Source organism: Lotus japonicus, chromosome 6 (genome assembly GCF_012489685.1).
Source record: "Lotus japonicus ecotype B-129 chromosome 6, LjGifu_v1.2".
Classification (NCBI taxonomy): domain Eukaryota; kingdom Viridiplantae; phylum Streptophyta; class Magnoliopsida; order Fabales; family Fabaceae; genus Lotus; species Lotus japonicus.
In genome coordinates, this window is record NC_080046.1 from 26,349,338 (window position 1) to 26,376,270 (window position 26,933).

Below are 26,933 nucleotides of genomic sequence, written 5' to 3' on the forward strand. Positions count from 1 at the left end.
AACTCTTCAACTATCTCCTTTCCTTTGCCTTTATCCCCTTGTGCTATCTTAGCGGCCTCTGGTGTTGTTGTGTCTTTTACAAAATTTGCTAAATGACCAGCTTTAATTAGGCGATCAATTTCCCGCCTCAAGTTCCAACAATTATCCGTGGTATGCCCCAGAGCTTTGTGGTACTCGCACCATCTATTTGTATCCACATTAGTTGGCGGCCACCGTGGAGGCGGGGGGTACTGTACAACATTTGTCTGCCCAACTGCTTTTAAAATAGTACTTAAGGGAGCATTCAACTTAGTAAGTGGAACTGGAGCTGGCGAAGCACCATGCTGACCAGTTGTGGCTGCAGTGGGACCTTGGGAATTTCTGTGCCATGTATTTTGAAATCCGGGTTTGGAGTTCTGATATGGTCCCGGTCTTGGTACACGGGGAGTTTGCGCTACCCTGGTTTCTTTCCCCGCCTTGGGTTTCTCCTGTGAAACACCGCCAGATTGAGATTGCTTGCGTCCTTCCTCTCTTTCTTGTTTCTTCTGATCATCTTGTTCAATCAATATGAATTCCTGAACGCGAGCACGAAGATCCATCATATCTCTCGTCGGTCACCTTGTTAAGTCTCGATTCAAATCTCCCGCCCTAAGGCCATTTTTGAACGATGCCAAGCATACATCCGGGTTATCCTCCTCCAACTGTACCGCCATCTTGCTGAAGCGTGCCATGTAGGTTTTTAATTTCTCGCCTGGTTGCTGATGTATGCTGATAAGATCAAACATTGTTGCTTTTGTGGTTTTATTGGCGGAGAATTGAGTCAGAAACTTAGTAGACAGATCAGTGAAATTATCGATGGAGAAGGGCGGTTGTCGGATGAACCACTGCATCGCCATGCCTTTGAACGTGGAAGGCAATAATCGGCATTTTACCGCATCCGTTGCCCCGCCGATCACCATTTTGGTGTTGAAATACCTCAGGTGCTCCATAGGATCAGAGTCGCCCGAGAAGGCGTCTAATGCCATGGTTTGCAGGTGCTTTGGTATGTCCACCTTGGTAATGGCTGGAACGAAAGGTTGAAATTCGACTACGTCCTCCGCCTCCAGACGTTGTCCTTGCTTAAAATCTTGCCTCTGAGTAAGATACTCAACTTGGGCTTGCAACTGCTCGTTTTGGGACTGCACCTTCTGCAAAGTATCTAACATTTGTTGCAAAGCCGCAGGCGTGATACCCGTCACTGCCTCCTGCGTTCTCCGTGGAGCAGTGGTTTTAAGGTCTTCTAAGTTCACATAGTCAGGCGGCGTTGATCGCCGCCGAACGCCTGGATCTGATTTAGCGATCAGATCTGAAGGTCTTCCCGGAGCTGCATTCACCAGCGACGCTGGCGACGGCGCCACTGAGTGGACCCCCTCCGAGGAAGCTTCCTGCTCTTGCTCTTCCAGTATAGGACGGTTGTTGTCCCGTCCGCCGCCGCGGCCGCCGTGTCGACCACCACCGCGCCGGCGATGATCACGGCGGCCCACGCCGCATGAACGAGTCTCCATGGCTCGTAACTTCTACCTTCTACGTCACTGGAAGATCTAGGTCAGAGCCACAGACGGCGCCAATGTTCTGTACTAGGGAAAGCTTACGTAAGAGAATGACTGAAAGTAAACCCTAGCAGAGTACTCAGAATGGCAAAAATATCGTAAAATGAATATTCTCATTAATGCTGAAAAAAGTTGTTTCGTACAAGCTGATGACCTTCCCTTTTATAGAGGGTGAAATCGTGACATGGACTTTTCCTATATTTGGGCCTGACAATCAGGGCTCAAATCCATGTACATATAAGACAAATCCAAAGGAATCTTCCAGCTGGCTCGTGGGTCCACTTAAGGGCGGGCAAAGAAGCTCGTTGTGCCATTGTTCCCGCCATGGCTGTCTTCGGTCAGTTATTGTTCATCTTGGGCGGGCATAAACATTCTGTATGTCCCGCCCAGTCCAACTATGATGTGAATTTTGTTGTCTCAAACATTATTGTCTCCCGTAAACATACGTGAGGTGAAAAAAAAAAGTACTAGATTTTGAAAATGAAGCATTCCAACTCCATAAGCAACTTTTAGTAGATGCATGAGGTTAAATAGATACTTTAGTTATAAGTTATAACATTTGAATCAGCTTATTTTCTCTATTTTTTTTTATACATCGGAAAACTACCAGCAAAATAAAACTAAGGAACTGACAAAGAGTCCTTCAACAGAAGGTATTCCACATCAGGGTCTGGGACATCAATGATCCAGGACCTTGAGGAACTAGCAGCTACCCCCCGCCTTACCAAGTGATCCACTACCGCATTGCTCTCCCGATGATTACAACTAAGCTTCACCTCCCAATCTCACCTCAACATTTGCTTGATGGTATACAACACCAAGAAATCCGAGTGCAACTGAACAGCTACTTCATCCGCTAAGGTGGTCACAAGTGCAGCACAGTCAACCTCACAGATGACTCTCCGAAAGCCTCGATCCCACGCTAAACTGAGTACCTCCCGTAGCGCTACCGCTTCCGCCTTAAACGCACTATAGCTTATTTTGTCTTTTTTTTTTTGATTCATCGGAAAAGTAGCTTATTTTGTCTATGAATCAATTCCGATATTTAAAAACTATTTAGAAAAATTTCTCGCCCAAATTGATTGAGTTTTGACTTTAGAATTATTTTAAGTTGTAAGTAACAAGATAGAAGAAACAATTAAAGCTGCCTAATAACATGCACATTGATTATGAGTTAAGAGCGTGCTTTTCTTTATTGATTAGCGGATATGAATAAAGGCCCTTAACTTGGGACACAAATGTTAGTGAGACATTTTTTATTCCTTATTTAGAAATCATTGAGGTACTTTCATGAAAAAGTTAATAAAGTTAATAAGTTCTTATTCACACTTCGATCAAATGAAATAAATGAAGAAATAAGAAGAAAAAAAGATACATGATATATAGTGTTATCTATAATCTATTTATCTATAATCTATAATCTATCTATAATCTATAATCTATCTATCTATTATCTATAATATATATAAAAGCAGAGTTTCTGCAGCCTTGAGGGCAAACATGTCATTCAACAATTAATTTTAAAAACTATGAAGCTTGGCCATGGTTATTTTAGTAAAAATATCTCTTATTTCACTTGGATTGAATCTCAGCCGTTGAATTTCACTTGGATTGAATCTCAGCCGTTGATTCACAGTAAGTTATTAGTTAAGGATCAAATCTTGGCCATTGAAATCGAGCTACAATATTGATCTCCTTCAGTGTTTCGCTAACGCTTTCGTTTTCCTTCCGTTTTCATTTTTCAACCTTCTCGCGTTTCATTCTAATGTCCGCCTTTTCGGTTTCTTCAACTACGATTTCGTTAAACAGCAGCAGTTCACCTCTCATTCATTCTCTTCAAAATTTCTGGCCTTTCACTTCAATCTCCTCTCCCTCACTTTCTACCGCAATGGAACCACTCTGATTGCATCCTTCCCTGGCCCGCGAATCGTCACAAATTGCCCTCAGAAGCCAACACCTCCAGTCCTCCACCACGCCTGCAGCGGCACCACCGATTGAACAACAGAAGCTTTTCGACTGCTCCAGACCCATCCCTCACTTTCTACCGTGTAGGATTCACAACTTCGCACGCCGCGGGATCCCTCAAGATCTCCACCTCATGGCTGATGCCTTCGCGAGCTTTACCATGCTGGTGAACCGTGGCTGCAAGCCGTGTGACCCAGCTCAGAATGGCTACCCAGAATCCTTTTTCTTCTTCCTTTCATCTTAACGCTAACCATGGAGGTGAGATATTTTCTCTGCGTGTTCAATTTTTCATATTTCCTTATGAATTTGTTCTTTGTCAGTATCTCTATTCTAAATGAAAATCACTTTTATTTGCACATTCAGATGCTGTTTTTTTTCGTATTATAGAAACCCCTTTATTTACGGTCTCATCTTCTCTTTCTGTTCGCCAAGGTAAGAACTAAGCGCTATCATGTTTGCTCAGTGTTCAATTGCTTTGTGTTTTTTTCTCCATCAGATTTTGTGTTTATAGGTCAACATGGACATCAACAAAGCAAATAAAGAGTGTGACGATTGAAGGCTTCAAAGCAAGTTCAACATTGCTACCTATGTCGTTTAGAGAGTTTATCTTTGTATTCGTAAGTCTTCTTAATCTCTTATGACTATGAGAGTTGTGACATGTAATTGATAGGTGTTTGTTATCTTAAATCTTGCCATGAACTGTTTTTAATTTCATGTATCAACAATTAGATTCATTTTCCTTTTTTCTGTTGGTTAGATTGAATCAGAAGTATGGATTCATCAAGCCCGGTAAGTAACCTTCTATTTTTGTCTTCTATCATCCTTTTAGTTCTGCCTTTTCAGATCGAAAATCTAATTTGACTGCCATTTCATGTACAGGTTCCTTTATAGGCAATGGTGATCTTCATTGCTCATGACACCGGTAAGGATGAGGGAAGGTGCAGCAAACTCACAGTACATGTGGTGGCTGAGGAAGGAGATGTGCCAGCAGCCAAATTTATTTGGCTGAGCTCTCTGTCGTTTCAACCTTTATTGGACTTCAAGTGTGTTTCATCTTCCTAAACTCTTCCCTTCCTTTATTTTATTGACTCTAATTGCTAATTTCTATTTAGGATTTGGCGAGCACCATTTCATTAGTCCTTCATTGGCAAGGCAATAATTTGAAACCGCTTGCAATTTTCATTCTCACAGGATGTTATTACTTCTAATATCATTCTTAGTGCCAGATAGCATGCCCAATTTCTAAGATTGTTAGCACCACTGAAAACAAGATACTCACCTGAAGAAGCTTAATTACACATTTTCAACTTGCTGCCATCTTGGGACAAGCTAAACATTTTCATAATAGGAAAGATCTGCAGCTTAAATAATTAAGCTGCCTAAATCAATGATTGGACATTTTATTGATGTGATATTTAACTAAATCTGTTAAATGCAATGAGAGATTGATGTCATCCTTGCAATAGCAATTGTATTATTGTTTCCAGTATAATTCTACATGTATATAAGAAATTGTTCATTTTGACCTTTATCTTATGGGCCACTTTCCATGTCTGAATGCATGGCATGGAAAAATCTATTTACTTTGTGGATCTGGGAGTATCCCTGTTTATGATCAACTTAGTGCATGTTTGCTTTTGAGTTGGGTGCCCTCAAAACCATGGTTTTTGCAAACACTATAAGTTATAGAAAAAAATCTAATAATACATGATACATTGTTAGTTTTATCCATCTGTTCTCATTCTGCATATATCAAATTGGTTTTCCTTAGTATAGGAACTTTAGATGTGTTTATACTTTATATTATGGTTTGATATTTTACCCAATTAACACATTTATTTTCTTGGCACAGATGACTATGAATGAAGAAGAGGAATTAAACACTAGACCACTATCTGTCCTGATGATGAGTAAATAATTTGATTTTTCTGAAACTGTTGCCGGTATTGAGCTTTTTAATACATGCCCCTTTTCTATGCTAACTTCGTGCATAACACAAGTAATCTCATTAAAGCCACATAGTCAAAGTAAATTTCAGATTCAATAGTGTTATTCTCATTGTCATTTTTGCAGGATGCATGCTTATTAAAGGAAGTGCAGAATGGTTGGTGAAAATCATGTAGACAAGCAAGAGGATTAAAATGTTGAGAGAACACGCAGGAGCAATAAGTTAGTATCTATCTATATCTTCTTTTTCTCTATTATAACTTTTTTCCTTCTCTTTTTTGCTATAAGTGTTACAATCTTGCATAATTAATTCCATTCACTTTTCTATGACACCTTTCTGCATCTGTTTTAGAGGATGAAGTGAGATCTCAAACTGACTTGCTAGCTGCCAAAGACCAAGGTGAGTATTGTGTGATTCTTTGTCTTTATAAGAAGGAAACATTTAATATATCTTTGTATCTTTTTTTTTTGAGTGTCAAAATGCCTCAAAGTAATTTGTTTAGTGCCTTCTTTTCATTACTGAAAGTGTTTATTTTACTTGAAACTCTACACATTCTGTTATAAGTCTCCAAGCCAAAATTGACAGCTAATCAAAATTGTATTTACATTATAAAGCATGGCCATAAGTTCTGAAGATTGTATACCACTCAAATTCCTCTTCTCCATGTCCAAACTTGCAAAAATCATTCCTAAAACTTAGCATCATTTGATTATTTTACTGAACATGAAAAAATCTGTTTTGCTGTTGTAAGTTGATGTCTTAGGGAACAACTATTATGCAGGAACTAGGGGGCTTCATTAGTAATATGTTCTAAATTGGGAACAACACCAAGCCTCTCAAGTAAGAGACAAAGAGGAGATTCAAAATGGGTAGATCTTGGATGCTATAAACCATAGAGATTTTAATTTGACAGGACTGAGGTTAGCCACACAAAAAAATCAGAGCTTGGTACAAGGAGAGAGCAACATCATAGTGGGATATGGATTTGACTATTAACATCAAGAAAGGATTGGAATATTAGGGTATAGTATCATTGTGATTACCTGTTGTGTGACCTCCCTGTCCTCCCCTTGAAAAAAAAAGAGAATTTGTTTAGCTTTTTATGTTTTGTATTGCTATTGGTTGACACTTAGCCAGTGTTGTATAATAGAAAAATGTAATGATCCTTAATAAAGACTTTTGCGCTGTATAATGGATGGTACCAGGTTAACTGAAAAAGTGTATTGATCCTTATCGGTGATATTCAAATATTGTTTTGCACTACATGAATATACAATTTTTTTAATTATTTGCATATAAAAAGAAACTTTTTCTTGGGTACTGACTTTTAGAATTTTTTATTTATTTTGGTACATTGGAAAAAAAAATTATACCCCAGCACATCTCTAAATCTTCCCCTTCCCAACAACTCATCTTACCACTTGAGTTATCCTTTAGCGACAACCTCATTAGAATTTGAATAAGAAATAATCTATATATTCACTTTTAAAAAGTACAATTTGAAATAATTAATTTAAATTTTAATATCTGGATATTATAATTTTTTTTAAGTTATATAGAATATATTAATTAATAATCTTAAAAAGTGAATTTCCATGAGATAAATTCATTGGACATGATAAAATATTTTCTATTTATATAATATATTAATTAATCTTTATATTGATATTAATCGTCATCAATTCACAACCGTACCCTTTCACTTGCAATTTTTTTATTGTTTAGTTAATATTAGTTACGTACTAAATAAAAAAGTTAACATTACTTAGAACTCTATAGGACATGGTAAGTTATTTTTTAATAATATAATAATTTAATTAATATTAATAATAATAGTTAAAAATTAAAGCTAGATGTTTAACATTTAATTTGATATGAATGTCAAAATAAATATTGGACTAACCCTTTCACCTTCACCAAACTTTGTTTTTAAGACTAACCCTTTCACCTTCACCAAATAATGAGGTTACTATAAGTTAGTGAATTATATTGGATATGATCAAGTAATTGGGTTTTATTAAATATGTATTATTTAATTTTAATATTATACTTAAAAAAATTAAAATCAGATATGAAATACCTTAAGATATCATATCAGTTTAATATAATAAATTAAGTAATATTAATATTAATATTAAAGAAAATAATATCAGTTATGATTTCCATAAAAAATGATTAATTATTTTTATTTATACAATATGTTACTAATATTTAAATTAATCTTCAGCAACTAAAGGTTGATATTCTACCTGATATAAATGAAAAAAATAATTTTTCACTGCCGCCACCACAAGTGACACTGTCGCTGGCCTTCACTGATGGCGGCAACGAAGGCAACCGTAGTGGTGATGGCAACGGAACATGATAAATTAATCCCAAAATGAAAATTCCAAATTTATTTTTTATTATACTAAAATTAATTTTTTTCTTTAAATTTATAAAAATTTTATTTTTGGTGTATTAACTTGCGCTCGCAATTTTAACCTGGATGTGGTGAAAGCTAAAGGCTTCTCCATGAGTGTGACTCCTAAGGATCGAACACTCGACCCGAATTTGGTTCATTAACTTTCTTTTACTAAACGTAGAAAAAACACTTATTTTGAAAAAATTTCACGCTTAAAAGAAAGAAGAATGTCCCGAGGGTTAGGTCAAGTGGTAAGAGTTATGAGACATATGAGTTGTGAGGAATGAAAGGTGAGGGGCCATGTTCAAACCCAGGTGAAAGAACTAATTACTTACATTACTAACAACTAACATTTTCCTATAAAAAAGAAAAGAATACCCTCGAATGTTGCACACGTCACAAGACGAGGATAAATATGATAAAAAAGTAGTAACTAAAAAAACCAAAACAAACATTCAATAAAAATACTTTAAAATTTATGTTTTTTATATCTAAAATAAATTTTCTCTTATTAATCCATAAAATATCTTAAAAGAAATAACACATATTTTAAAAAAGATAATAAAAGAAAAACCAAAAACAAAAATGGATATCCCCGTGCATCGCACGGGTAAAAAATACTAGTAATATATATATATATATATATATATATATATATATATATATATATATAAAGAGATCAATGAGTGGAAATAAAATAAAAGAGAAAATTGAGTTCGAATGAATCAAAATAATCCAAAATGTTTAAGTGGAATGTTATATTTTTAATTCTTTTATTTAAGCTACTCAAATATGAATTAAATGTATAAAAAAATATGAATTAAATTCTTACAGCATGTTAGAGCATCTCCAATGAGAGTATGTAATGTCAAATACATACTCCCACCAATATCTATTACCATTTGAGCATATTTTTAATTCCAACCACTACAAAAAAATGTATTTTTAGTGGCATTGATATTGTTAAGTTGTGGCATTTATTAAATGCCCCAAGTGTTATTAGTGACATTCACCTTTAAGTGCCTCTATTACAGGTGCCACAACTGTTTTGTGGCATTTTTTGCTTAAATGCCGGTTTTTATATGCCACAAATGCTACTGACATCTTTTAAATGCCACAAATTGAAACTGGCATCTTTTTAAATGCCACAAACTACATATATGCCTCATTTTATCAATAATATTTTATTTACTTATATATTCATACTTTTATACTGTGGAGCCGAAATCCTGTTATCTTTTATAGAGAAAATGATTAATTAAAGGAAAATATTCTTAACAATCAATATAAGCTCTACCTTCACAAGAGAAATAAAGAAATGCTCAAGCTCATGAACACCCAATAAGTATGCCTCAAGATGTGACAAGGTTCAAACAAACTAACAAATGGGCATGAACATGAAAGGAAATATAGAGATCCAGCATCTGAATTTGAGTACATAAAGATTGAAACACCAAAGTACATAAATCAATTACAAGAAGACATATGTAAACTGCCAACACTAGCTAACCCATTAGCTAAAAATTTAAAGACTCAAATATTTTTAGACATTTCTTCATTGTATCTATATTGTCATCAATTGACCCTGCAATGAAAATAGTAGGCATATGTCAAATTTCGAATCAGTAGCTGAAATCCAAATTAATACCATAGAGTAGGCTATGTCCTTTCTCCATTAAAATCAAACTAGAAGCCTAACTTACATGCATGACTCTACTCATCCATCTCATCCATTAATTCAATCCAATCTATCATATCAGCTACAAAAGGGGAAGAGGGATAAGGTCATGCTATAACTATTGCTAGGTGTGTGAACTATTGATCTATGCAATGAGAATTTAACACATCATGCTCGAATTTTAAGAACACAGCCCCTTGGGAAAATAAGACATGAAAATAAACAGGTGCGGATGAACACAACCCTTTAAAGTGAATTCACAGTTGAATAATAAACTTAAAACATATGACATACAACCCAAAGGATGGAGGCTCCATTTGAGACATAGAGTGTCCTTCAAATGAAGCTTGAGACATCAAATATGAAATTAGAACAGTATAATCAACTTATTTACGAATAAACTCATCATTTTTCAATCAAATCTAATAGTTGAAACCGAAAGCAAGTAGAGGAGAGGGTACCTTGTGAACTCGAGAGAGATCCTTACGAAAGAGAAAGAAAGAAAGCAGTGGGATACACTTAAAACATAAACTTTGTTGGAGACCAGAATCTGCATAGGAAGTGAGAGCAATAAAGAGAGAATTCAAGATTACAATGTGAAAAGGTCATACAACAAATATTTTATCACAATACTTAAAAAGGGTATTTAGCGGATTCAAGTAAACAAACTTTGAGTAAACCAAGTAAAACCATTCACTGTGACTAAACCATTCTTCAGATTTCAGAACTCAACTGTTTATGCATATATATCTTATTTACTTTCCCCACTAATATATGTTGGAACTACAATACTCATATTACTTCAGTATTGGACTATTGGTGCATTTAAAAATGAAATACTAAAATCAAAGATTGTTCAATCATTCATATTTTACCCAATCTCTCACACGGTGAACATAGATAAACTACACTTGCAAAATATCAAATCCAGGAATCGGATACTTCTCATACAAAGAATGTGTAACCGGACATATTGGGCTAGTCTTCCACTCAAAATTTTATATATGTCATTACGCTTTAAATTAATATAAGCACCAGAACATTTTTACATTCACAAACATAAAGATGAATTGAATCATGATGAGGAAAAGAAACAAATAAACAGTTAGCAGCAAGAGAAATACCTTAACAATTTAATATATGCATGGGTACATACTTAAATTCATGAACATCAAAATGAATGGAAGCAGTAAGGGAAAAAGAAACGAATAAACAGCTACCAGCAAGAGAAAGGCCTAAACAATGTCACTACCATGTACAATCATCAAAATGAATGATCTAAAAAGGTCATACAACCCCAATGGTCTGATACTGTTGTATTTGATTTGTTTGTTTAGTTGTCATTTGGGAGTTTGATGATGAGTTGCTTCATGCAGCTGACCTGTTGGCACAGAAACTTCAAATGGAAAGAAGCATAAAACTTTCAAAACTCGATCGAACATAAAGACCAAATCAGACTTTACTCAAGTACACATATATACCTTCAAGTACACAGATATCAGATACTTAGGATATCAATCAGTATCATCAACAGTCTCCATTGTCACGAAATCAAACCTACAGGATTCCCTGTTTCATGGATCAACTAACAGATGCATATATATCACCAAGGGAACTCCAACTCCAAAGTCATTTCATTACATGTCATTATGTCAATAGAGAAAAAGGAGTGAGTTAATTCAATCCAATCCAAACCTTATTGTAGAAGGTACAAAAACGTATACCATGAAATGTCCACATTGTTCTACCAATTTTTTTCATTATTATAGAGACTCTTAATGGAATCATCAGTCACAAGATCAAAAGGATGAAATTCCCCAAATTTGTGAAACCCTAAACCGAGCCACAATAGAAGATGTGAAGAGGAAAATTACCTTGAGATGGAAAAATATCAGTGAAGAGCTTCAAGAGGGAATAGTAGCTGAAATTACAATGCAGCACCATAAGTAGAAACACTCTTGAACCCCTAAAATTCCAGTTGCAGAATCAAATCACAACGTAACTAAGATAAACCAAGAGATCTTAGCAATAAGGATGAAAAATCAGGATCGTAATCGGAAAACCTGAATCAGAGGAAAATTGTTTAAGCTTACATCAGATCCAGAGAGTGTGATTCCAATTTCCACAGGTTTGAGTTGCGAACCCTAGAGCAGCGAGGCGGAGACCAGAGATGATACCGTTCGCGGTGGCGGAAATCGGAGGTGACATTCGCACATAACGTCTTCGCCAATTTCCTTCGCACCCTCGCTGCAACCCTGTCTTCAAGTTCACAATCTCCAGCGCCATCATCGTCGCCCTCCTCGCTCAATCGAGCAACTTCTCTGCCAAAAATTCCGCCGGTGGAATGACACCAGCATCGCCGTCGATCCTCCGCCACCTAAGACGGTTATCTCCAAAACGGTTTAGAGTGGGTTCTAATGTGACGACGGAAAGAAAACCCTAGCTCGGAGACGGAGAAGCAGCGAGAAAACGATGATCAAGGGAGAGAAATCAAAAGTTAGAAGGGAAAATTGATTTGAAGTTTTTGTTTGTGACGTAAAAAGCTTTTAGAAACTTAAGTAATGATTAATGAATGTTTGATAATTGAGATTTGCAGAGTCTCTCTCTAGTAATTAGGTGAAATGACCACTTTAGGAAATTTGCTGCCAAATAGTTACTAATCCGCTAGGAATGCGGTAGTGGCATTCTAATTAAATGCCAAGAGTAATATCAGTTTGTTGCCAAATAGCTGCAAATTAGCTAGGAAGCTATTCTAAATTAGTGGCATTTTAGTTAAATGTCAGAGTAGTATCAGTTTGTTGCCAAATAGCTGCTAATTAGCTAGGAAGCGGTCCTAAATTAGCGGCATTCTACTTAAATGCCAAAGTGATTTCAGTTTGTTGCCAAATAGCTACTAATTAGCTAGCAAGCGGTATTAAATTAGTGGCATTCTAATTAAATGCCAAAATAATATCAGCTTGTGGCATTTTTTGGTAAATGCCACAAATGTAATGCCACTAAAAACAACTTTTTTTGTAGTGAACATGGCTAGTGAGGATATATGAGAGTAGATACTCAATTTAGTTATGAAAAAGTGTGTTTGCATTTATTATTATTTAATGTAAAAGGTTTAAATAAAAACTTGCAATTAATAAAATAATTTTTTTTATATAAACTTTTAAGAGTTGTTGGATTGGAGTAAAAATTAATAAAATAATGTAGACGATGAGACATTATTGAGAGTTGTAAAATGTAAAATGTAAATACTTTATTGAATATCATGGTTAAAGATGCTCTTAGAATCTTCAAATTAAGATTACTTCTCACTTCCCAAAATAAGACTGGAAATATACACAATTTTAATTCTATACAAAACAACCTCTAAATCAAGAGAATTTTTGTAATATGGAAGCTATGAAAGTGGGTGCATCATATGCCATAACCTTAGTGACCACACTGTCGGTAGCTTTTCACTTACTCTAGGAAACCATAAAGAAAGGAAAAGAAGAGAACATGGAAAAAGCTTTATTGTGCTGTCCTTAAAGGCCATTAGAGAACCAATTAATCCAAGCTCTTTTAACTGCCTCTACATATATAGTGGACTTGCCTTTTTGTCATTCAGATCTTTTTACAGTCAACCATGTGGTCAAAGTCAGAGGCACCGATGATGGTTAAGTTCAACTGCTTAAGAAACGAGTTTCAGTTTCCTTCACAGTGGGAATATGTGGCCAAACCAGAACCAGAATGATAACTTCTTTTTACCATAGCTAGATTCGCAAGTCACAATTGACAAAATAACTTAGAGAAGCTAGAAAATTCTTAGAAGCACTCAGAGCTGACTAAACTATGTTAAAAAGGTCAAGAGCGTATCTGATTATAGTTTTTAAATACCATTTTCAATTTTCTAATTTAAAAAACTGAAAATTTTAAAAACATTGGCATACTTGTTTTCAAAACTTATTTTTGAAAATAGTTCTATTTTTATTTCTTAAAACTAAAATGTTAGAACACTTCAAAGACGTTTTCTTTTTTTTTTTTAGTTTTCAAATTAAAGTTTTTATTTATGTTGAAAACTTCTCATTTAAACTGTTTTATCCTTCTTTTATTTAAAAAAAAAAACTGTTTTCCAAACCATCAGTTTCTAAAAATAGTTTTTGAGAAAACTAAAACTGCAGTCACACAAACCTCAAGTTTTTTAGTTAGTGTAATTATAGTACACTACCTTTAACTTCAACTCAGCTCATATGATATTGAATTCTATATTTCTTTAAAGTCTAATTTCACTCAACATTTTTCAACTTTTGCGACAAAATATCAGAATCTGTTACAAAATCTCTGTCTGAAATTGTTTCGACATAATTAATGACAGATTTAGAGAGAGTTTTTCCATCCCAAATTTTATCACTAGTTTACAAATTGACAACTTCATAGTGAAAAGGTCAATTAAACCAGACACTAATTTAAAATATTTGTACAAATTATAGAGATAGAAAAACTCGCCTCTAAAATAGATGGGTCTAAATTTATGACAATTTTTGCTGAAAAAGGTTCCTTCTAGAAAATACATTACTAATTTTGTCTCTATTATTCGTCGATCGAAAATAGATTTTTTTTAAAATAAAAAAGGAAAAATGATTGTATTCAAATCTAACACAAGTGGTGCTAGAATTTAAATACAAAGAACAGAAAGAAACCATAACACATATTCATGGCAAACCAAAAAACAAAGTGTAGATAAACTCTCATCAGTTTCAAAAAAAAAAGATATAAACTCTTCTCATCTGAAGACATTTATTTCTTTTATTTATTTTCTTGTAAAATTAAATTACTTTTATAGTAAAAATATACAAATATAAGACATCATTTCCAAGTCACATTTGACTTAATCAATTATATTGACATACTCAATCATATTGAAAATTAAAGTAGAATAAAAAAAATATTATTGTGAAAAAAACGCACTCAAAAGCCTTTATCACGCATCAAAATACACAATGGCCAAACCAAAATAATGTGTTGAGGAAAAAGAAATAACCAAAAGAGTGTAAGACACAAATATAGCTCATCAAGTGGCATGGTTCAATAAATAAGAGACATTATTTCTGGATCAATTTTGAAGAGAAGATCATTTGGGCCCACGCCAGAGACAAAGCTACAAACTTAGATGATATCATGTGGCCCACATGGAAATCCTTGTCTGTCTCGAGCCCATTGTCATCATGAAATCAACGGAGCATTCAGGACTTTACATTACATTATAAAAGAGAAAAATCGTCAAATAAAAACGAACATCTACCAATTATTACATACTTTTTAAGGTCACTGCTCAAGATGGTTGAGGAGTAGTTGTGACTTGTGAGTAAGTTACATGTTTTACGTCATAGACATGGTTGCAGCTAATTTGGATATTAACTATTAAGAGTGAGAAAAAAAATAGGGGTAAAAAATTAATTTATGGCAATTTTATATCAGAATAATTTATGAATAATTAGAAGTGGGTTAGTAGGGCTATGACTGAGGAACATACATTCAATAAAGCTTAAATACACCATTTTTCTTACTTAAGGTTCAACGTCTTTAAAGCTCATAAACTAGTGTGATTTGTTAGGATCAAGGGCTTGAAGTTTGGGTCGTGAAATCGTGAATATGGATCACTACTGAAATAATTGACCCTTTAGCTTTTTCAAGCGATCAAGATCTTACTATTCATCCGATTTCAATATATGATCGAGTTGGTTATGTAAGGCGTATCTGACTTCGGTCTATGCGAGAATGAGAAGGATCTACAAACCGATTGACATGCATATAGATTGAGGAACAGACGTTCAAGAAAGCTTATATATACCATTTTGCCTTACTTAAGGTTCAATGTCTTCGAAGCTTATAGACTTGTTTGACTTATTTAGATCAAGGGCTTGAAGTTTGGGTCGTGGATATGGATCACTGCTGAAATAATTGACTTTAGCTCTTTCAGGCAATCGAGATCTTATTATTCATCCAATTTTAATATATGACAGAGTTGGTTATGTAAGGCATGCATATATGACTTTGGTCCATGCAAAAATTAGAAGAGCCTACAAACCGGCCAACATGCTTATAGAGTGAGGAACATACATTCAAGAAAGCTTAAATTCACCATTTTGCCTTACTTAAGGTTCAACCTCTTCGAAGCTTATAGACTAGTTTGACTTATTTAATTTGGATCAAGGGCCCCAAGGTTTGGTCCGTGAATATGGATTATTGCTGAAATAATTTACCTATTATCTCTTTCAGGTTATTGAGATTTTACTGTGAGAAGATTCATCCGATTTCAATATATGACCGAGTTAGTTATGTAAGATGTATTTAACTTTAGTCCATACGAGAATTAGAAGGGTCTACAAACGGATTGACATGCTAGAGCGGAATAAAAAACCCAGCTCAACTTTTAATTTTGTTGTTTTTTGTAAGACTCTTTACTTAATTGAGATGAATTGTTTCTCAATCTTATATTTGTTACTAATAAGTTTTGCTGTTAAAATTATAATTTCCAATTAATAGTAATTTTGGGAGCATAGTGGTGACATAAAAAAGAGAAACAAAATTATAAGACTGAAATTTCCAACTTATCAATACCACTCATATATCCGTTTTGGCTTGTGGATTGCTCGATTGCTCCCAATATTATGATCCCTACTCTACTATTGCTCCCAGTTCCTCTCCACATGCACATATAGTTAATTAGCCAAAAGTTACAAAAATTATAGCAAATTAATTAAAATAAAACCTTAAAGATGACCCTCGAATGTTTCTTCTAGCTAGTACTAAATGACAAAACAGCTTATCACTAGCATTCACGTGCTTCAACGTCTTTAAAGGACAGGAACATTTGTCTGTGCATTAAGGCCACTGCATAGTACAAATCTCAATAACCATATGCATGCAAGAAAGTTAGTGCAACACTGTAAATACATCGTATAGTACTGCAGCTAGACACAATTTAACTTTCTCCTTTATTTATTACGATCCCTAAAGATCTTTAAATCTGAAAGAGTAATGATTTATACACACCTTACTTTCTCTTCCATCTCATTTCCACACATTTTTCTTTCTATCTCTCTCTGCATTTCCTGTCACATCACATATCATATCACTCATTACTCTCATTTCTCTTCTTATTCAAGTAAGGTGGAGGTGGAAAAGGTATGTGTACAAAACATTATTCAATCTGAAAATGGAGTTTCATCAGAGACAAGTCATGTGTGTAGCTCGAATCTTTCAAGTGGAAATTACAAAGGACTAGACAAGCATATGTGCGTGCACTTTGGATTCTCATTGAGAAATGTAATTGTATTTATTTATTGAAGATTAAAACTCTAATTAATAACTACTTATTTTCTTTTCTTGTGATAGAAATTTAATTACTCAAATTAGAAATAGATATCCATATGAATCTACCGCTGAATGAGGAACTCTCCACGTGAGATTCTGAAGTTCTTGCATTGCATGGATCGACATCTTAAGGAAGTTCTAATGATCTTCACGTGGCAAGGATGATTTGTTGCTTTCTTAACATGTCAATCTGACATTATTGTGTTGCACGTCTTGTCAGTTCTTCTTTAATTGTACTATTAACTCTTATTAACTAGCCGCATTCCTTGTTCTAAACACAAAATATACATTTTGGGATGAATTGAATTTGTATGCATTTTGAGTTTAGCAAATTTTGGAGATAGCTTTAAAGCATGATGTCAATGGAGACTGTACTCACAATAAAATGAAACGAGCCTTAAAATTTGAGTTTAATTTTAATACATGGTAAGTATAACTGTATAAGCATTCAATCATCTAACAACACATGTTAAAAATAGTTACATTTTTTTTTTATCTTAATTAACCTTAAGGTTTATTTTCTTAAGTGACAACAAAAATGTTCGAATCAGCTATGCAATTTCGAAATTGTTGGACGAACAAACATTTCACCTGGCCAAAAGGTGCACGTCTAAGCACTGGTCATAAGGATGGCTGAATACCTCGACATAATTGATGGACTAGCAAAGGACCAACATGAAGCAAACTCAAATGAGACAGTCGAAAGCTATCTTCTGCTTGAAAGTTCAACTTAAAGGACTTTCTTTACACTAGCAAGGACAACCTTCATGGACTCTGAGCCTATAAATATAGGTTCCGTCGTTAATTTATATTACATGTTTTTCATTCAAGCATGTATATATCCCTCACACTAATACTAACTTGAGCTCATTGTGTCGTCTGCAGGTATATATCCTCTCATGTGGACCAGCAATAACACCACCATCCTCAGGACACTCCCTGCCGCACGCTGACATCTAAGAGAAGATCTCATTGGATTCTCAAACTGAATAAAATCATTGAATGTTGATGTAAAGAAATTTACAATAACAACAGTACATACACACTAAATTCTTAAAAATTTGCATCCCATTGTTTATGAATTTTACAGCAAGGTAATTCTTGCATAGACATTTATCTAATTATAGCAAATGAAGTGTACTTGACCTGATTTCTTTGCTCCATAATTACTTATCCGCGTTAACAGTTGTTGTTCCAAATAATAGAGCTAGCTAGGTAAATTTGAGCTGAATTTCTTGTTTCATAATTCACCATTCCTTAACCGTGTGCTGCCAGATAAGCAAATAAAGGTGTCATTTTCTATCCTGAATTGAAGGGGAAAATTAGCAAAAGAAGGTACTATAGATTATAGAATGGCAGACCGTTACTTTCGGGTAAGCCGATGCATCATCACCCCAACACTGCCCCCACCTTCTTCACTCAGTCACTAAACTCCTCTCCCTCTTTTAATAATCCTTGTCTGGGGCACGCACCACACAGAACAAAACATACATATAATGACCGAGCAAGAGTTGTCTGGCATAACCGATAGATAGTTGATCAAAAGTTTGATCTCGGATAATGTATGTAGAAAATGATTTGTTGTGTTAGATCTACTCACTTAGTATTCTTTCAGAGTTTTGAGAGAATTAACCTCATAACTATCGATCTGGATCAATGGATGCAATAAAAAAAATGACCCAGCAAGAAAGAGAGAGATCAATGCTAATTGCTAAGTTAACGCTATGAAGTTGCGTTCCAACTACTCTTTATATTCTTTACCTTTATTCTTCTTCTCATGCCCCCTCCCTACCTCATAGCCTTCCCAATCAATCTTCCTTTCCCATTCTTTTTCCTTTCCCTCTTTCTTTCTTCTTGTTTCCTTTCTCTGTTTACTTTTTTCCTTCTTCACCCTCATCATCACTGACCTCATTCCCATCCATCATTCTCCTCACATACCACAACCAAACCTTTTGACTACTTCACTTCTGCATGTCCCTCTCACTCTCAACCTTTATCATCCATCATGGTAGTAGCCATTGCTAGCTGCCATTGCATCAAGAGAGACAGATAGAGATTGAAAATTAAGGTTCTCTTTTTTGGCAGATAAACTTATGGCAAACATTGCCACCATCTTCAACAAGTTCCTCTATCTCCCCATCCTCCTCATCCACCTTGGCTGCTTCATTTTCACCACCACCACCGCCTCCGCTGCCGGGAAACAAGACAACCGCCAGACTCAACCTTCAAAGAAACGAAGAGTCTCACCTTTATCCCAACCCTCTTCCCCTTCCCACCCCAAATTCAAAACCCAAAAGGCCCTTTCTTCTTCTTGGCATTTCATCAAACACCTCTTCTCCACAAAATCCTCCTGCAAAACCGCCACCGCCCATTCATCACCGCAATCAACATCAACCACCGCAAGATCATCCCAGCAGTCCCTCATCTCCCTCGCGCAACCCGACCCGTTGCTCCAGGATCCTCCACGCAGGAGGCAATCCGGGTCGTGCCCCGAATCCGACATCTCCGCCGATAACAACAGCCTCTTCTTCCCTCTCCGCAACGACATCTTCCCCTGCACCGCGTGCGGCGAGATCTTCCAGAAGCCCAACCTCCTTGAGCAGCACCAAGCCGCCACCCACGCCGTGTCGGAGCTCGTGGGATCCGACCCGGGTCACAACATCGTCCAGATCATATTCAAATCGGGCTGGCCCGAGACCCGTGTCTCCCCGCGGGTGCTCCGCGTCCTGAAGATCCACAACAGCCCCAAGATCCTCTCCAGATTCGAGGAGTATCGCGAGACCGTGAAAACCAAGGCGGCGGCGCGTCACGGTGGCGCGTCTCGGCGGCGCGATGAACGCTGCATCGCCGACGGCAACGAGCTCATGCGTTTCCACTGCTCCACGTTCCTATGCGAGTTGGGACTGAACGGGGATTCCTCCATTTGTTCGCAGCAATTTTGTAATATTTGCGGGATTATAAAATCAGGGTTCTCACCCAAGCTGGACGGGATTTCCACGCTTTCAACCAGCTGGAGGGCACACGTGTCGATCCCCGAGGACATCGAGGCTGAGTTCCGCTTCATGAACGTGAAGCGGGCCATGCTCGTTTGTCGAGTGGTCGCGGGTCGGGTTGGTTCGGATTCTGATGAGGCTGAGAAAGCGGACGGGGGTTTTGATTCGGTGATGTCGCGAGGGGAGAGTGGAGTTTACACCCGGCTTGATGAGGAGGAGTTGGTGGTTTTTAATCCTAGGGCCGTGCTTCCTTGCTTTGTGATTGTGTATAGTGTGTGATGAATTATAATGATGTGAGCTTATGGGTTGTAATTTAACTTGGTTTTAAGTATTTTGAAGTTCAAGGATTCCTTTGAGTTACATAGTTCAGGTTATTGGATCATTGGGCACAAAAATGTGTGCATGGAATTTACACACCATAGTATAGAAATTGAATTTGTTGAGTGTGTGTTTTAGGTGAATCCCTTGATTGTGTGATATTAAGGTTAAGGTTGCCTTTTACTTAGTTTATGAATTTCTTTGCCTTATAGCTCGTGGTAAGAATGCAATTCAACATCACTTTACTTGACCAGATCTTGTGGAAATTGGGAAGAGGTACAAGCTGGTGGTATAGAAGCATGTTTTAGAAGCTGTATGATAGAAGTTTTTTTTTCCATCTTCAGTTTGTGTGTTATATATTGAATATCTTATTTTAATTATTTTTCTCACATTTTATCTCTTTCTTTTTAATGATTCCTAACTGAAAAGAAAAGAATGACTTTCAAGTGCCATAAGATGCTTCAATTTTCCATTAGAATTTGTGATGCTTATTTTTTTGTCAAGAAAGAAAAACACTTTAATTTGCTTTCTCATAGAAGTACTAACGATGGGCCTAATGATAGTGTGATGGAAAGGCCCAAAAGACCCACTCATTCTTAATTAGGCTTTCTTCTATTTGCAATTTCATTTTATTATAATTTCATAATGTTCTCTTTCACTTGTCAAACATCCTTAAAAATTAGGATCTAGTATAAGGAACAAATTCTATTGATTTCATTAAGGATATGTAGAAAATGAGTTTTGCTTCTCCCTCTTTTCCTAGGGTGATTAATGAAACTGAAGCGTCTCCTATGGTAGTATCAAGTCCAATGTCTCATTTACTCCTTGCATCAATTGCACGTGCATTGTGGCTGCTTGTCTCGTCCTGCCACACATGCCATTTTTTTGTTTTGCAGTTACAAGCTGGGTCATTTCTTTTTTTTTTTTGGTTACAAGGAGAGGCAATGCCCCAAGGAAAGACTAAGGAGAGCCAGCCCTAGTTGGCTGACTACCGCCGGACCCCAAGTCCTTAGCAAGCAATCCATGGCACTCCCCAAAAGGGGAATCAAACCAGTGATTTCCGTATGGAAGATTTAGACCAACTTTAGCCAAGTAGTCTGCCACAAGATTGGCCTCCCTATTAGTATGCTGAAAAAGCATAGAACCATGTGCAGCTTTCAAAGTTAGGATCCCCTGGACAATATGAGCGTACTGGTGGCCATGGGTGTGCCCATCCTCAAGACAATTTATCACCTCCAAGGAGTCACTTTCCACGATGATGTGAGGAATATCAAGACTCATAACCAGCTCCACCGCTGTTTGAACTGCCAAAAGCTCAGCTAGGAATGCATTCTGAGTTACAATGTCACCGAGGTTACGACTGAACCCCTTGTGCCAGCTCCCCTCCGCATCTCGAAGGACCCCTCCACAACTCGCCATTAAAGCAGAACTCACAGCTCCATCAGTGTTGATTTTCAACCATCCTTGGTCAGGTCTAACCCAACTCCAATCGCTACGACTATTATTGTTACAGCGGAACAAACCTTGCCCATCTCCAACCAAGCCTGTTAAAGAGTTCCCCAACGTATCAGCCACTATACACTGCTTCATCCCAAACGCACGAATTTGGCTCCAGATTCTCGAATAACTATGTGGAGTTTGATTAAAAACCCAATCATTTCTCGTTTTCCAGATGGAAGCCAGAGCAGTAGCAAAGAACCGAGTCCAGTCTATCATCAGATCATCAGTATACTCGCCATAGAGGTTGTTTAGAAGCCACTGCTCCCAACTACAAGTGAAAAAGTCTGTTGTAGCACTTCCCGCGAAGGCCGCCAACCAGAACTCGCGAACTGAGCTGCAGTCTCGAAAAAGGTGGACAAAATCTTCTGCATGAGACCTGCACAGAGGGCAAAGATCATCGTTTCTCATGTGACGCCCTACACGGATTGAATTCGTAAGCACCCCATTGTTAAGAAGTTTCCAGATGAACACCCTCACCCGCTGGGGGCCCTTAATGCTCCACACCAACTTCCATACTTTGTGATCAAAACGAGGCTCACTACTCTCTGCCACTAAATTATACGCCGACCTGGTTGTGAATTTTCCTGAGGCACACCCAGCCCACACCACCACGTCCCGAATAGTAGATTCATAAGGAGTAAAACTACTCAAAATCTCCTGAAGGAATCTGTCAGGAATCAGACGATCAAATAAGAAGAGCTTCCAACCTCGATGAGCATCGTAGAAGCTGGAGATTGGAAGATCCAGAAGCTCCTGGGCAATAGGATGGACAGCCACCCGCTCCAACCTGTGGCCAGAAAGCAACCATTTGTCCTTCCAGAAGTGAATATTGCTACCATCTCCAACCTTCCAACTCAAGCCAGTTTCCAAGGTTTCCCAGGTTTTTCTAATCCCTTGCCAAATTAGAGACTCACGGGTACACCTCTTCACCGTCGGTAAAACGCCATCGCCACATCTATACTTTCCCCTTAGCACACGAGCCCATAACGATGTTGGATTGCTGATCAAACCCCACCCCACTTTCATGATGAGCGCCTTATTGAAATCCCCTGATTTTCGGAAACCCAAACCACCTTGAGCTTTGGGTTTGCATATTACGTCCCACCGCACTTGACTCACCTTCCTTGAGCCATTCTCACTACCCCACACAAACTTACGCTGTAGTTGATCAAGTTTGTCACATACTCCTTTGGGAAGAAGCATCGTTTGCATACAATATGAAGGAAGGGCCGCCACTACTGATTGAGCCAAAGTCACCCTCCCAGCCAAGCTTAGAGAGGAGGCTTTCCAAGAAGATAATCTTTTCTGGGACCGCTCCAAGATAAAATCGTATGTTGCTCTAGTAGGAGCCTTATGAATTAAAGGAACTCCTAAGTACCTTCCCAGGTCTGATGTAAGGCGAATTCCTGCAATCCTACCAATCTCGTTTGCCTCCCGTCTGCTCACATTATTGGACACCAAGATCCTTGATTTAGCTTTGTTCACTTTTTGTCCAGAAGCTGCACAAAAGTCATCAAGACACCTCATCATAAGCTGCATCTGGGTATCAGTAGCTTCTCCAAATAATAATAAATCATCTGCAAAAAACAAATGGGTTAGTGGAGGGCCACCCCTAGATAGATAAATCGGTTTCCATCTTCCTCCATCAACCTCGCGTTGAATCTGGTGAGCTAAACGCTCAATACACAGCACAAAGAGGTAGGGTGAGAGGGGATCATCCTGTCTTAAGCCTCTAGTTGGAGTGAAGTTCTCCGTCTTTCCTCAATTAAAGAGAACCTGGAAAGAACTGAGAGAGACACAGCCTATAATTAAATCACAGAAACCCCTCCCAAATCCCAGCTCCATGAGGGTTTCTCTCAAAAACTCCCAATCAAGCCTGTCATAAGCCTTCTCCAAATCAATTTTCATAGCTACCCACCCTTTTCTCTGTTTTAGGTATCTCATGGAATGGAACACCTCCTGAGCAATGATGATGTTGTCAGAACTTTGTCTTCCCGGAATAAAACTACATTGGTTGGGCGCCACCAACTTCTCAAGCACACCCTTCAATCTGTTAGCAATCGCCTTTGTCATAATTTTATAAATCACATTACAAAGGCTAATGGGCCTATATTGAGATAGAGAACTAGGTCTATCAAGTTTAGGAATCAGCACAATTAGAGTATTATTTATGTCCCCAACCTTTGCTGGATCCTGAACAACCTCCTGAATCAACTTGACTACGGATTCCCCTATCACATCCCATTGGGATTGAAAAAACAAAGGATTTAGGCCGTCAGGACCAGGGGATTTCAAGGCTCCCATCCCAAATATAGCAGCTTTTATCTCCTCGGGATCAAGTTGTTTCTCAATGTTCGCGATCTCTCCTCCGGTCAGTTTCAGAAACGCGTTACAAACATGGTACAAACCCCCTTCACGAGTACTCGTATAAAGTTGTTTGAAGAAATCAACAGCCATGTTCTTCAAGTCTTCTTGGTCCGTAACCAAATTACAATCTGCGTCGGTGTAAGGCCCAAGTTTTAACGCTTTGGATAAGTGAATAAAATAAAAGAGTTATTTGATTAAGATAAATTTGGGAAGGAAAGAGGTTCAGGAAAAGTCCAAGAATGTATCGAAAAACCGAAAGAGTTATAGCACAACTAACATACGCTTAATCCTAGGTCGAAGGTATTAGTGAATAGTTAATTTACGCTTTAGGACACGATGGAAACTAATTCCAAAAATCCTCAGAGAAATGTTAGAACTTCTCTTTTCCGTCCTTAAACAACCATTTCGATGCGAAATCCTGGAAAGTACGAACGTCAAATTCCAATTCTCGGAAGTTTGCCGAAACGGAATCCCTGATAGTTCGAAAAACCTAAGATCGACAGACGATGAAGACTTTTTCTATCCGGAAACTCAAATGAAGATTCCACCCGCGTTCTCCTACTTCTCTCATCATTCCTAATCTTTCTTCAGAAGGAAGTTTTCTCATCCGACGATCACTGCAAAAAGTAGTTTTTCGGGATAAACCGACTTACACCGACTTATGCCGATTTTGGATCTTTTGGTTTAATTCCAAGAATCCTATTTTGAGTTCTGGAATTCTGTCGCCAGAACCTATCTTAGAATGCGCAGAGGAACGCGCAGGAAAAATCGGAATCGCAAAAAAATCATTTTTCCGTTTTTTCCAAAACCTATAAATAGCTTGAAAATTAGATTTTTGAGAAAAAAACCCATTTTCCCCACCCCCAAAACCGCGAGTTCCTAGAGAGAGAGAGAGATCCGGATCTTCGTCGTTTCTTGCCCGTTTGCTTCACCGATCGTCACTAATCGAAGACCTCGAGGTAGGTAATCTATACTCTCCTTCGAATCGTCGTTTCTGTCCATTTCTCCTGCGACTTTCTGAGTTCAAAATTTTGAGGTTTTTGAAAAACTGTTCAAATCAGCTGATTTCAGCGTCTAAACTTCTTCCCTGCATGCTCCTGAGCGTGTTCTGCGGATTAGATTTTGTCAAATGTCGACGAAATGCCGCCGGGATCAATTTCTACCCTAAATACCCATTTTTCGGCAAAGTCGCAACCTTTACGCTCTAATCTATCGACTTGGCTTAGTGCTAGTAGGATTTGTCGTCATAAACGTCGTTGTGGACGTCCCCATCCAATTTGTTTTTCAAAAATCCAATTTTGAAATTCTGAGCTAAAAATAATGACCAAACTGCCCCTATATCAGTTTTCGATCCGAAAATTTTTCCGAGCCTAGAACCGTCTTAGTTACGGCTTATGTTAACCTAGGAACCAAGTTTGATCGAAGAAAAATCGACCCTCCCAATTAAGGAAAGTGGCCGAGAGCTATATCAAGGGGGGAGGAGAATCCGATTTTTCGAAAACTTGTCTTAACGCGTTAGATTGTCGTACCAAGGAGGTAGTAGTGTACTGTGTAACCCTAGGACTCTTTGATTGCTGAGTTTCTGACTCTTGGTGTTGATTTCTGTGATTTTTGCTTAAGGTTCGTTTGAGGAGATTCCCAGAAATCAAGGAGAAGAGTTTGGAGAACATCTTGAGGAAGAAGCTGGAAGACCCACCGGTGAGGGCTACTCTCTGAATTACTAGATAATGCTTTAGGTGTCGACAAGTTCGACTTGATCTATGTGTTATGCACTTAATTGCTAAATGTCTGAATTGTTCTCTGAGGCTTCGGCCGACCTTGTTGAGTACTTGAGGCCATGATATTGTGTGCTAAATGATTCACATGCTATGTGCTACATGGTTAACTTAGGATGTGTTGGAATATGCTGTTTATGCTTTTGACTGAGCTGTTTTATTTATGCTATTCCACTTGTACCTGAGATTCTGAAGAGTGAGGTTTACGGGCAGGTCATGCCGAATTTTTATGAGATTTTGAGAGAGTTTTAAAAGGACGAACGGAGTTCGGACCTTGTCATGCTCCAATGGATCGAGACCTTCTCAGGGAATTACTTGGGTTTATGGGAACTTTGAAACTCATAGGGAATACGATAAGACTAAAAAAGAGCTATTTTTATAAAGAAAATTCATAAGATATTAAACAACCTCTAAACCTTTAAATAAAGATAACAATCTCGGATGCAAGCTTTGGATTGAAGTTTAGTTTTGGAAAACGAGAAGTGTCGTCGGATCCAAGTGTTGAGAAGATTTCGAGTTCTGGGTATGTTGATACTCATTCGCTCTGGGAGCAGTTTGTTTAGCCATCCAAGGGATGAGCCGAGAAGCTTCACGGAGGTGTGAGACCTTGTGAATGCGTGATACTCCACTGAGGCGTGAGACCTTGTGGAAAGCATGGATCTTCACTGAGGCGTGAGACCTCGTGAACAGCATGAAACTTCATTGAAGCGTGAGACTTCGTGCAAGTGTGTAAATTCACTGAGGCGTGAGACCTTGTGAAAGCATAAAACTTCACTGAAGCGTGAGACTTTGTGAATGTGTGAGACTCCACAGAAGCGAGAGACTTCGTGAGAGCATTGATGACTCGAAGAGTTGTCGTGAGTGGTTGCACTCTTTTGTTTATGATTAATTGTATTTTGTCGCAGAATCGACATTTACCTTAGGGTATTCTTTTAGAGACTTTAAGTTATCTAGAACACGTGGCGACGTGTCGGGTGAGGTCGGAGACGTTGTTTGGCTAATCACTTGCATTCATGCACTCATTTTGAGGTTAATACACGGCGTGATACCGGACCTCGGTGGATTCC

The 26,933-nt window shown here is 37.6% G+C and overlaps 1 protein-coding gene and 2 long non-coding RNA genes across 13 annotated transcripts; 2 read left to right on the forward strand and 1 right to left on the reverse strand.

The window, feature by feature from the left end:
• Positions 1-3,260: 3,260 nt before the first annotated feature.
• Positions 3,261-6,787, forward strand: LOC130723279 (uncharacterized). Of its 10 annotated transcripts, none has more exons than XR_009014251.1 (7): positions 3,262-3,791; positions 3,897-3,965; positions 4,045-4,150; positions 4,291-4,322; positions 4,413-5,702; positions 5,833-5,880; positions 6,263-6,787. It is a non-coding gene; the product is annotated as an uncharacterized LOC130723279 (long non-coding RNA). The 10 variants fall into 10 exon arrangements; XR_009014248.1 differs by having other exon boundaries at positions 3,266-4,150; positions 4,413-4,576; positions 5,386-5,476; positions 5,607-5,702; XR_009014246.1 differs by having other exon boundaries at positions 3,261-4,150; positions 4,413-5,476; positions 5,607-5,702.
• Positions 6,788-9,196: 2,409 nt separating this feature from the next.
• On the reverse strand, positions 9,197-12,126 carry LOC130724213 (uncharacterized). 2 transcript variants are annotated; one of them, XR_009014457.1, is made up of 5 exons: positions 11,657-12,126; positions 11,045-11,484; positions 10,816-10,959; positions 10,025-10,113; positions 9,197-9,470 (listed from the first exon to the last, which is right to left on the reverse strand). It is a non-coding gene; the product is annotated as an uncharacterized LOC130724213 (long non-coding RNA). The 2 variants fall into 2 exon arrangements; XR_009014456.1 differs by having other exon boundaries at positions 11,045-11,529; positions 11,657-12,125.
• A 6,280-nt stretch (positions 12,127-18,406) lies between these two features.
• On the forward strand, positions 18,407-20,604 carry LOC130723617 (uncharacterized). Its single transcript, XM_057574726.1, has one exon. The coding sequence runs from the start codon at positions 19,007-19,009 to the stop codon at positions 20,183-20,185; it is 1,179 nt and encodes a 392-aa protein (XP_057430709.1). The 5' UTR covers positions 18,407-19,006; the 3' UTR covers positions 20,186-20,604.
• Positions 20,605-26,933: the final 6,329 nt, after the last annotated feature.